We start from the raw sequence: 12,559 nt of genomic DNA, 5'->3' as shown, positions 1-12,559 counted from the left end.
TTTCTAGTGCTCATCCTTAAGCCTCAACCAAAATATTGACCTAGGAGGTTTACATAAGTTGGTCTCTTGCCATCTGAACAGCATCTTGTTTAGGTAACCACCATTAATTCGAAAAAGAGATTTCCTCTTCTTCTTCACAACCCCCTCCCCAACTCACCCCCCTCCGCTATTCCAAAGACTCATAGTCTCTTCTGCTACAGAAGGCGGATCTTTCATTTTTCTGGGGAGGAGGAAGGAGTTGAGGGTGGTAAATGCAAAACTGGCTTTTCCCCCCTTTTCTTTTTCTTGTTTTTCCTTTCCCTTTTTAGAAGCAGTTTGTTAAAATGCCACTTTCAAGTGTATGGAATATCAAGCGACTTGGTAGCTCTTTGTATGTAAATACTGTGTAAAAAAGGCCCTCCCCGTCTTTGCAATTAATTGACACGTTATACCACTCATCATGTGCTACGGGACCAATGGCTAGGAGCTCGAATCTCCCCAAAACCCACAATTTCACGTCTGCAAACACTGTCTTCATCCACTTGACTCCTAAGACCCGCCCACACGTGGCCAACCTTTTGCGTTTTTAATGTCTCTCTTCTCTCCTCTCTCTCTCTCTCTCTCTCTCTCTCTCTCTCTCTCTCTCTCTCTCTCTCTCTCTCTCTCTCTCTCTCTCTCTCTGCAGGTTCATGTGTGGAGACCAGCCTTATATGGACTGATCACTCCAGCTATGGCTTATTTTTTTCTTGCTACCAGACACCGCACACTGTGCTGCAGCCGGAGCCCGAAGTAACCGCACTTTGGCATCGTTCCTGGAGTTACAAACTGTTACTCAGATCAGCAATCGGCGGGACTCCTGGCTTCTACTGCACAAATTTCTGAGTCCTTTCAAAGAAAATAGTGATTTTTTTTTCTCCCTTTCCTCACATTTATATATTTTTTAAATAAATCCAACACCCCTCCCCCTTTCTCCCCTCTCCCCTCCCCCCATCCCCCACCCACCCCTCCCGTGTGAGTGTGTGTGTGTGTGTGTGTGTGTGTGTGTGCGTGTGTTTCCGAAGAACTGCGGATTGACAAACTGGTGTTGCAACTTTCCTGCATAAATTGCCCGGCCCAGACCATGTCGCTGACCAACACAAAGACCGGCTTTTCGGTCAAGGATATCTTAGACCTGCCTGACACCAACGATGAGGACGGATCCGTGGCGGAAGGGGCAGAGGAAGAGAGCGAGGGGTCGGAGCCTACCAAGAGAACCGGCGTGCTGGGACCGAGCGCCCTGGAAGCAGTACAGACCTTGCCCCCTGAAAAATCCTTTCTACGACAACAGCGACAACCCCTATACCCGTTGGCTGGCCAGTACCGAGAGCATCCAGTATTCCTGTGAGTAAAGAAACTTCAACCTAACAATCTCCACTTCCCTCCCCCTTCTTTCTCCCTTAGACCAAATGTGGTTGGACAGTGGAAGGAGAAGCTATTTAACCCAGCCACCCCAACCTAGGCCAGGTCCTAAAGTATTGATTGTGGGGAAAATCTGTTAACTCTTTAACCTTGTTTTAAAACTCTCCATGTCTCGGGAAAGGGAAGTGGGAGAGCTGGGGAATTATGCCTCGGATTTTTTCTTATCCTGTTGAACTGGAAGGGAAAGAAGGAAAAGAAGTTGAAATGCCCTTCCAAGGGGTGATATGTGTTACAATTCGGGTTTCAGGCCGATAACAAATTGTAAATATGTCATTACTGAAGTAAAAGATCACTAGGCATATTTACACTCCTGTGTTCGAGCCTGTGTGTGTAATATTGATCTCTGAAGGAGCCTAAGATACAGATGGATGTTCTGGGGGTGCTATAAATAGCCCTCCCGTTGTTCAGACACAGAGGCCTCTTTGTGCTAAGCCGGTATCGGTTGGTTTAGAGACAGTCCAGAAAAACAAAAACAAAACACACAAAAAATGTCTTAAAGGGCAGAGCTAATCAATGACTGGATTGTGAATTTCTTCTTTTAAAAATCAGCCCACGTCCCTTCAGAGAGGAAATCACTTAAGGGTGTCCGAGATTTCCATCCTTTGGTCCCTTTTCCTTCGCTTTGCACCCCCTAGCCAAGAATAAAGCATATCTTCATGGTCATTTTCATAACCACTGGGAAAACGAGGTGCCCCCTTCATCCCCACCACTTCCCTAGGCCTCCCTCTCCACCTGGAGAAACTAGGAGCACAACCGATGACTCTGGCAACCTCTTGGGCAGAGCTTGAGTTTGCCAGGTAGGGCAAGCGGGTTTCTTTCCAAATACCCCCAACTATAGATATCAGTTTCTTTGACAGGTTCAGACGAGGATGGTGGTTAGAAAAAGGGAGTCAGAGTAGGGAGAAGATAGGAATGGGCCTAAATCCTTCCCCTCGACGCAGAAAGGGATGAGGAGATTGGGATATAGGGGGCGGGTTTGAGGATAAGCAATCATCTGCTACCCTGGAGGGCAGAAGGCCCAGGCCGATCTCTCTCTCTCTCTCTCTCTCTCTTTCTTTCTCTCTCTCTCTCTCTCTCTCTCTCTCTCTCTCTCTCTCTCTCTCTCTCTCTCTCTCTCTCTCTCTCTCTCTCTCTCTCTCTCTAAGCTTCTCTCTTTTCCTACCGTCCTTGCCCATACAACCCTCACCCACCCTCAACCTTTCCTTACATCCCACTTTCTCTACTTCCCCCCCCCCCCCCCATACCCTCCCTCTGCAGTGCACGGGCTGGCGGCTGGGGGCGCCCCCGCAGGACTCCAGCGCTAAATCCCCGGAGCCCTCGGCCGACGAGTCGCCGGACAACGACAAGGAGACCCCGGGCGGCGGGGGGGAAGCGGGCAAAAAGCGGAAGAGGAGGGTGCTCTTCTCCAAGGCACAGACCTACGAGCTGGAGCGGCGCTTTCGCCAGCAGCGCTACCTGTCGGCTCCCGAGCGCGAGCACCTGGCCAGCCTCATCCGCCTGACTCCCACGCAGGTGAAGATTTGGTTCCAGAATCATCGCTACAAAATGAAACGGGCGCGGGCCGAGAAAGGTATGGAGGTGACCCCCCTGCCCTCCCCACGTCGGGTGGCCGTGCCAGTCTTAGTCAGGGACGGCAAACCCTGCCACACTCTCAAAGCTCAGGACTTGGCCGCAGCCACCTTCCAGGCCGGCATTCCCTTCTCCGCCTACAGCGCCCAGTCACTACAGCATATGCAATATAACGCCCAGTACAGCTCCGCCAGCACCCCCCAGTACCCGACAGCGCACCATTTGGTGCAAGCTCAGCAGTGGACTTGGTGAGACAGACGCCCTAGCCATAGAGAGAGAGAGGGAGAGACTCAAGGCTCGAAAACAAATCCCACTCCACTGGAGGACGCTATTATTATTATTCTAATTATTATTTTGGAGTTTGCTCTTGGCTTTTTTTTAAAGGGAGGTAAATATTTTGAGCTCCTTGGGATGGGGAAATCCAAGGACTGTGTTCCCTCTTTTTTTTTTTTTTTTTTGGAGAGAGGGGTTTTGGAGAACTGGGCGCCGTGTTTACAAAAATTTTGCGCAGTCCTGCTTACTTGCCACTCCCCTGGGGGTGAGGCGGGGGGAGAGAAACCGTCGTCGTCGTCGTCGTCTAAAAAAAAAAAAAAAACCTAGAGAAATCTCCCTCCACACAAAATAAAACCCCTCTGCTTTTGTGTTTTTTTGTAAAGTATGTTTGTGTGCCGTAGACATGTTGTCAGTCGTCTTCTTCTAAAGCAAGTGGAGAACACTTAAAATAGAGAATTTTATTTCTCCTTTTTATAAGAAAACTTTAAATATTTATGGCCATGTACACATTCTGACAACTGGTAGCAGGTTCTTCCCTTTCCTTCCCTTCCCTCCCAGTTTTCTATTTGTTTGTTTGCTTTTTGTTTGGGTTTGGGTTTTTGTAAATATCGGTGGTGAATGTTGCCAAAAGTAACCTTCAGGGCTATCTTTCTCTTTTCCTTCCTTTCCCCATCCCTATCTTCTTTTCTTTATACTTTTTTCTTTTTTGCCTGGATGCAAATATGCCCCAAATATGAAAAAGAAAAAGAAACATGTAGAAGACATATCCCCCAACCCCCTCCTCATAATTCTCGGGGCCCTGTTCACGGGAATATCCAGTTCAGTGGTTGTGTACGACTCCAAAAGGAGAGCTGGGAGATTTTCGATTTTTTATAAGAATTTTAATAAAAATGCTGTGTTTAAAAAAAAAAAAAAAGAAAGAAAGAAATCTGCCCGGTTTGTCTTACTTTGTCTCCAAGGAGCAGCGCCTTGCAGCGGGAGGGAACCGGGACACAGGCCGCAATCCCACCCAGAGTGGCGGTTTGTTGTTGTAGTTGCTGAGGGAAGGGGGTATCGGGATGAGGTGAGATGAGTGGTGAAGGATTGTAGAAAGTAGGCTACTAGGAACACCTTTGGAATGGGGCCTGCACGGCTGTAAACCTTGCCTCTAGTGATTTGGGATGTGAATTTTTTCCCCTCTCTAGCCAAGGGGTTGCCTCCCTATTCCTTCTTTTCCCTACACCCTGTCCCAGATGAAAATAAATACTTCTCTATGTACTTGATCTGGATTCTTCACCTTCGAGAGGCTTCTCCAGTGTCTGAGCTAAGGGGATGCGGGTGGAAAGTGATTTGTAAAACCAGCAGAAGTGAGGGGGAAAGTCCCTCACTCACCGAAATCTACGAGTGGCTCCTTTAGACTGAGAAGCTTTTGACGCCACTACACTCAATGACTTTCACTTTGTTGGGATTGACTTACCTCTTACTAAAGGGGGTGGGGGGAGGTGTGTGTGTGTGTGTGTTGTGTGTGTGTGTGTGTGTGTGTGTGTGTGTGTGTGTGTGTGTAGAGCGAGAGAGAGCGAGAGAGCAAGAGAAAGTAACTTTTGGGGTTTCTCTCTATTCCCCATTCCATCCCTCCTTCTTTTTGTGATTGAGCTGGGGAGGGAGGCACAACAGATGAGAATGAATGAGGCTTGGGATAGAGTTCAGTGTCCTCTTGGAAAAGGCTTAGGGTCCATGGCTGGTAAAGAGCATGGGAATTGCTGTGATTAGATTGGAATTGAATGTTTTTTAGTGGCAAAGAGTGAGGTGGGGAGGGCTTGCCCCCTTTCCGAATTTCCGTAGTCCTTTCACCCAGATTCATTCATCTTCATTGCCCCCTCTCCCTAATCTATTTCTCCTCTCCTTTCCTCTCCCTCTATCTATTTCTATGTATTGTGTAGGAGATGTGGATAGGATGGATGGATTGGCAAAAAAAAAAAAAAAATCAGAGTTTGTGCATGTGTGTTTGTGATTGTGTGTATGTGTATGTTGTTATAACAGAGGAGAGTGGAGAAGGAATGATGATGTTGATCCCCTATTTCAGATCCAGTGCCTTTGCAGGCAGGGATGACTGGAGAGAATAGGTTGGGGGGAAATAACAGACATTTATGGTCTCTATGAAGGAGGGGGCTTCCTTCTTTGTATTATTTTATTTCATCTTTCAATCTGTAAGCTCAGGGAAGATCCCCCTTCCAGATGCTCCCGCACATTTTGCCATGTAGGAGGGGAATAAATAGGGGCAGTCGGATCTGAAAGTTCTCCTTTCTTCTTTAATGCCCTGATTTTAGAAAATAACCTGGAGTTCTGAAGGCTTAGTGAAGAACGGGGAGCTTTTACTCTTTCTGATTGAAAGCCGGCACAGATTCTGAAATTGTATCTTTCTCCCTGGGAGTTTCATAAACAACCCAGGACTGGGGAGAGGGAAAGGCTGGGAACGCCAAAGCAAATGGAGCAGTCCCAGATGACTTCCTCCTGTCCTAGCTCTTGTTGATGATCAGATTTAATTCAATATCTAAGGCAAACACGATTATCTGTAACCAAATCTGCAGGCGTTCAATAGCTCCTGAGAAAGAAGGTTATTGCGTGTTTTTCTAGCTTTATACACAGCCCTGTGGATAATTGAGGGCTCAGAAGTCATTCTAATATTCCATCAGCTCAACTTCTCCCCAAAAATGTATTTCTTAATCTGGGGGTGGGGTGGTTACCCAAATGCTGAAGTTATCTCTTTGTTCTCTTGATAGACTTGAAAACCTAAAAGATTCCCTTTCTTTTTTAAAGAACAGAGGGAAAAGCCATTTTCTGGGCTTTAAAAAACCATGATATTTGTCCCATGGAGAAAAGTTGCCCCAAATAAGTCCTTTGAAATGACTAAAAGAGCGTATATGAGTGACTAGAGAATCAGGTCATACTTTGACCATTTTCACAGTCCTTGGGTTTTATCTGATCAGAGTGAACCAAAGAGAATGACCCCTCCCTCACTCTCCAAAAATGGAAGGGGGTGTAATTCCAAATAAGTTCATTGAAAATTAACTAGGTCATTATCTTGTTTCAGAAGAAAAAATATTAACCAACTTGTGCTACTTCTATCAGTGTGAGAGATATCGAGAGGGAATCATATTGTAAACTTCCAAACACAAATCTCACTTAATTCCCTTCATATTTTTGCTGTTCAGTAGCAAGATAGAGGTGCTCCATTAAATAGTAGATATCTATATGTATATAATTTGGCAGTCAAGTTGAGCACAGGGTGTGTGTGTGTGTGTGTGTGTGTGTGTGTGTGTGTGTGTGTGTGTGTGTGTGTGTGTAGTGTAGTGTAGTGTTGGGGGGGACAGGAGGGAGGTTAGCAAACTCACCACTTTTTTTCCTCTGGGTCCCTATGAAGTCAATAAACCCGCTGAAGTCCTGTGTGGCCCTAACCCCTCTGGCCTTATATTTCACACGCAATGGAGGCAGTTTCTGAAGTCTATCTTTGCCCAATCTACAGTATACATCACAAAACAGCACAATGGGGGAGGCTGGGAGCTGAGGATGTTAGAGGCGTGCATATTAAGGAGGGAGAGAGAAAGGGACTCACAGGGGACAGAGACAAGGAAAAAGGGAGAAAGACGGTGCTACACTCCCCCCCACTCCCACCCCTCCCTCCATCCTCCCATTTAGTGGTATTCAATTCGTTTATCAGGAGCAGTGAATCCCGGAGTCAGGCAGAAGTCTCCTGGGGGTTTTGTTGGTCCTGTCACTGGGTCCCATTGTGATTCTTGTCCTACATGCTGTATTCCATATGGACAGCTGGGCTGAGGGAGGGCGAAGAGGGACCTTCACAAAACCCAAATTGTGTCCAGCTTTCAAACCCAGTATTGTTGTCTGTGAAAGGAAGACGCATTAAAAATTCGTGCTATATCTATTGGGGGGGGTGGAGAAAGGGGGGCTGTAAAAGGGAAAAAAAGCCACCCTGTCTTTGATGGTTTCAGAAGGCCCCCGTGCTGGCCTCTAACAAGTTGCCTCTCTCTCTCTCTCTCTCTCTCTCTCTCTCTCTCTCTCTCTCTCTCTCTCTCTCTCTCCCTCTCTCTCTCTCTCTCTCCTTCTCTCTGCTTCGCCCTCTTTCTTTCCCCCCTTTCTTGTCTTTTCTCTTTCCTCTTTCTCATTTCTCTTTCCTTATGAAATTAGCTTCCACTACCCAACTGCATCCACTGCGTTTCAGTCGACAATGCACTTGCCTCCAAACCTTCAACCCGGAAGTTCCGGGCTTCTCTTCTCAGTGCACAGGCTTCTTCTGCCCTCTAGACACTGCTGATGATAAGAAGAGTGATTATTGGGGTTTGCCCCTTGTTCCTGCAATGTGTCCTTTTTTCTTCCCTTACTGCTCCCCAGCTTCTGAAAGAGACCCCAAAACCAACCCCTGATGCTACCACTTTTTCAGCTCCTGCTGAGGCTTATTAAAAGATTCCAAGTCATGGTCTAGAGGAGAGGACTAATTGGAAGACATGAGTGAAGGAGGAAAGGCATCAACCTCTAATGAAGACCTCAGGAGCCTTATTGGAACCTAGGCAGGAAAAGAAGTATTCCTCTTCCTCTCCCCAATATCATGCTATATAATCTCAAAAGACAATACATATACAAGTCCACTCATAGTGAAGAGGCTAGAAATATTAGTAACAACCAGTTCAATCAGATGATTCTTTCTGTGGCCCTCCAACAGAGAACCAGGTGTCCCTTTTCTTTGACAAACTGCTCAAATGTTCAAAATGTGAGATCAACAGATTATTCCTTCTTATAATTTACTGTTGTCCTTCCCATAATGTTGCTGGTGTTTCCATTGTGACAGAGACTTTTCCCAACATTTTTTCCCTCCCTTGAATGAGAGTGGAGTGGTCAGGGAATTGCCCTGTTCAATTATCATTTGGATCCTTTTAAAAAATTACACAAAAGGATATTTGTGAAAATCAGAAAGGAGGGGGAAATAGAGGTACAAGGAAAGATGGATTTCTGAGGTTGCTATTGTCCTATTTTTATCCCTATGGGTGGACTTTACAAGGTAGTTTTATTGTCTTTTATTATTGTGGGTGATCCGGAATCATTGCTTGTGCCATCTTTGCATGCTGACGTGAAAGAATATAGGAAAAGTAAGTAGAGTAAATACATTCCTGGCCACTAAAGGATTACATTGCTTGCTATCATGAAATTAAAATAAACTAAAGGATAGTTGCGATGTAAAATGAAACATTCTTAAGTGAACCGAGACCAAAAAGAAGGAAATTCCAGTTAATCCTGTGCTTTATGTTTAAATATTTCTCTTCCTTTTCCTACCTCTCCTTTTCTCTTCCTATTAAGAAAAATCAGATAACCTGATAATGAGTGGAAACCCCCTCTAAGCCATGGAAATAACTTATTTTCCTTACCTATTGACTGTTGAGCTTAGTTGAGACCTGGTGTGGATTTCTTGAGTCTTTTCAAGAGTCTGGTCATTGAAAAGCTAATCCAATATTTACCAAGTATAAGAACAATTCTCAGTTGTATTTATTAAAGGCAGATCACTAAGTGATTACTTGGGAACCTAAAACAAAGCCCTAGTTCTTGGAAAGGGGTGGAGATGGGGAGAACTATATTCTTCAAGGGGTCCTCAACCTATTCTTAGAGGAGAAAGACCATATGGGTGATGTATGAGATACTAAGGTTTCTCATTCCTTAAGTGGTGGTGTGGATTAGATATTGTATTGTGCAATATTTCAGGAAATATGTACTTGTGGCTTCATGAGAGCCCGAGCAGAGTGACACTCTAAACCGTGTCGATATATCATCTTTTATCCAGGATCTGCAAATAAACCCCTGATCTCTCCACCGCATTATAGCCCACGCTATCTTGCCTAGGAAACGATCCTAGTTTTATTGCTTTCCCCTCCCTCCCCCCCGCCCTACCCCTATCACCTCTTCTGGTTTGTTTTGCTTTTTTTTTTTAAGGCTTCGGGCTTCCTCTCCCCCCCCACCTCCGATACTGTTATTAATAAAAGAGGCAGACATCACTGCTTCAATCAGAAAAGTATGGGGGGGGGGGAGAAAGCTGGAAAATCCCCATCACCAGCCTCGCTCGCGCGAACACACACACACAAACCACCCAACCTCCGACCCCTCTTCAAACCCCTAAAACAAGGGTTGCCATGGCGCCCTGCGGCCACCGGGAGGCAGCAAAGCCCTTCTGATCCCTTAGCGCTGGGGCTACTACTACCTTAGACATAAATGACTATATCCTTGCAATAGATAGAATGGCCCGCAATTCTGTGTGTGTGTGTGCGTGTGTGTGTGTGCCCGCATAATGGCAGACAGTGGACAATATCAAGTACAAATGAAGCTCTTTCTTTAGCTGGACTCAGCTAAGCTGGACTCAAAGGGATGACCTTAGGGATTTATCTAGAGATTGTTGTGGATAACTTCCATCAGTGACCATCTATCTATGTAAAGATTACCTATTAATTATGCTTTCTGTACAAATCACGTATTTCTACACATTTGGCACGGGAGGCAGTGTGGCAGAGGGGACGGCTGTGCGTCTTGCAGCGGGATGCCCTGTCTCTGACAGATATTACCTGTGACTTCGGACCCCTCTCCTATTTTCACAGTGTCCCAAGCCCCCCGAGTGACAGATAGCTGCTGAGGTCTATCTGTGGAGAAAGTTTCTGCCCCAGAAGCTCGCCTGCACCGGTGAAGCCACAATTCGTATCTATGTCTATTTCCTATGCGTGGGTAACACAGTTAAGTATAGATTCAGCACGGCGTGCCAGGCATTGTCCTGGGTGATTGGGGTACAACGAGAGCGAAAGCTGAGCTAGGGACTGCAGCTGTGGCTTCGCTGGCTTGGGGGACTTGACCATGAGGAGGTTATCTTTTACCAGTCCGAGTCAGTACCTTCTGGGCAACTTCAGAGAATCACTGAGGGTTTCCTGTAGTGCTGAGAGGCTGGGACTTGCCAAGGGCCTTTACAGCCCGCGCGTGCCGCAGGCGATCGATCCCAGATCGAACGACCATCGGCGCCAGTGTTTTATCCCGACCACGCCGCCTCTTTACGTTTTAGTAACGTGAAGTATAACTCAGTACCAAGCCGTGGCGTGTATTGGCCTCTTTTCTCTCTCCCTTCCCGTTATTCGCACTTTCCTTTCGATGCGGCTGTCCTCCCGCGGTCTGAAGATGTTCTGTGTGGTTTGTTAAAGTGCTGCTGTTGGGGGGGTATTATGGCCAAGCACCGGGCCCTGAAGGGAAGAGGAGGCAAAGGCGGGAGGAGGGGGACGCACTCCAGGTGTCAGCGGTTTGGGGGGCTGAAAGGTGGGCTGACCCCATGCTCCCGCTTCCCTTGGCGAGGGGCGTTCGTCTCTCCGGTTTGGTTTGCTCGGGAGAGCCGGTCCGGGGTCCGGGAACTCCAGGAAGGAGCCTGAGCGGCTGCCCCGCGGCTCCGCAGCCCGGCCCTGAGGGGCGCGCCCTCTGCAAGTTCCAGCCCCGGCTTCGAGCCCACGGAGCAGCAGAAGACGCCCCTCACCCTGGGAGGAGCAAGGAGCAGGCGGCCGCTCATCCTTCCCGCTGCGGCCCAGACGCCTTAGCTCCGGGGCTCCGCTCCGAGCTCTGCCCGGGCCCCGCCGTCTCCGTCGCGCGAGGCTCTTTCTCTCTGCCAGGCCGCCAGGGGGAACCGCGGCACGCGGGCGCGCAGGCGAGGGGGGGATGGGATGGGAGGGAGGGGATGAGGGGAGGGGACAGGGGGAGAGGGGAGGGGAGAGGGGGGAGGGAGCTGGGCCCCAGGGCAGGCTCAGCTCGGCTGGGCTCCCAGAACCACGCGCGCCCTGAGGGCAAGCGCTCCTAGGCCCGCCGCCCTCTTTTCACAGGTTCGAGACCCCCGAGGCCCGGGACAAGGGGACGCGCGCGAGGACGCTCGGGCAGGACTGCAGCCCCGAGCCCGGCAGCTGGCTGGGGGCTTTGGAAAGGGTCAGTCTTGGGTTTGGGGGCAGAGTCCAGGCCAGACATCCCGCAGCCGGAATCCACGCCAGCGTGAAGCGAGGTTTCCAAAAGACCGAGCTACCCCGCCCATGAAGTAGGGTGTATTGTCTTCCTGCTCCCCCAGACTCGACTTCTCCCGTAAGCCCTGGGTCCACAGTCACTCGAGGCTCCTTGCAGTGGACAGTAGCCAGAAAGGGAAGGCACCTGCACCTCCGAGGGCGGCCGCGGGGTGGCGCCATCGGATAAGGAAAGGCAGCGGCGACCAGCCTCTCTCCTACTTGGAACTAACAGAACAGACAGAAGCCTGTGGGTAAAACCTCCCCACCCTTGAGTTTCTCGGGTGACCTCCCTCGCTTGCCCTCCAGGCCGAGGCTGCCTCATCTGGGGGAGGTTGAATTCCCTGGAGCAGACGTCCTTAGCTTGGGTCCTGCGGCTTTCATTCGTCTCACTTCAGAGCTGCGCTAGCTTTATTACATTCGGATTTATATTGACCCATCGCTGACACTGGGCCTTTCCTGCTAGTGTGAATGTAGGCAGAAATCCTCATTGTGAGCAGGGGCCCAGAGCCTCAACAAACTGCCAAGGGTCCGTGACACGCAGAAGGGGCTAGGTGCGCTCAGTGTTCTGGATCTTGGACATGCGCTCCCTCTCGCTTCTTTCCTCCTCCTTTCTTCCGTGCTTCAGACCGTGGGCATGGTTTCTAAAGTTTCTTAGTTCCCCAAAGACTTTGTAGATAGAATTTCCATTATCATTTTTACATCCGAATGAAATACACTCTCTCTGTTTTATGTATTAAAAAAAAAATTGGATCACAAAGCTACTTTAAAAATTAATTGCTTAATTCCACACTGTGAGTCAAAAACCACACCAAAACTGCAAAGTTATTGTAGACTACTTAGAATAAATTATTTATTCTAAACTAGGGAGGAGAATGAGAATCAACAGCTGAAAACAGCAAGAGAAAACTAACCATTTTCTTATTTTAGAATTTCATCTTTAGCATTTTAGTTTCATGAATCAAGTAATCTAGCTCAGAGGAAAGAGTATGGAACTTGGAGTCAGGAGTCTGAACACTAAGCTTGCTACTTAGCAATGAGACCTTGGGTAAGTCATTTAGCTCCTTGAATCTCAACTTGCAGGATTTGATAGGGTGGTTGTGAGGAAACTGTTTTTGTAAATCTTAAGAGTTATATGTAAATACAAGATATGATAGTAATAATAGTTAAGATTTACGCTTCATTTTAAAGTTTCTAAAGTACTTGACATATATAATTTTATATCCCTAACA

At 47.8% G+C, this 12,559-nt stretch overlaps 1 protein-coding gene across 1 annotated transcript; it reads left to right on the top strand.

The window, feature by feature from the left end:
* The first annotated feature begins 1,099 nt into the window (after positions 1–1,099).
* Positions 1,100–3,324, top strand: NKX2-2 (NK2 homeobox 2). The gene is given in 4 exon segments (XM_072645109.1): positions 1,100–1,276; positions 1,278–1,359; positions 2,695–2,711; positions 2,713–3,324. Coding segments are annotated over 4 exon segments (822 nt in total). The 3' UTR covers positions 3,259–3,324.
* The last annotated feature ends 9,235 nt before the right edge of the window (positions 3,325–12,559 follow it).

This window comes from Notamacropus eugenii, chromosome 1 (assembly GCF_028372415.1).
Source record: "Notamacropus eugenii isolate mMacEug1 chromosome 1, mMacEug1.pri_v2, whole genome shotgun sequence".
NCBI lineage: Eukaryota > Metazoa > Chordata > Mammalia > Diprotodontia > Macropodidae > Notamacropus > Notamacropus eugenii.
The sequence above is the reverse complement of the archived record's forward strand: the minus strand, read 5'-3'. Positions and strand labels throughout refer to the sequence as shown.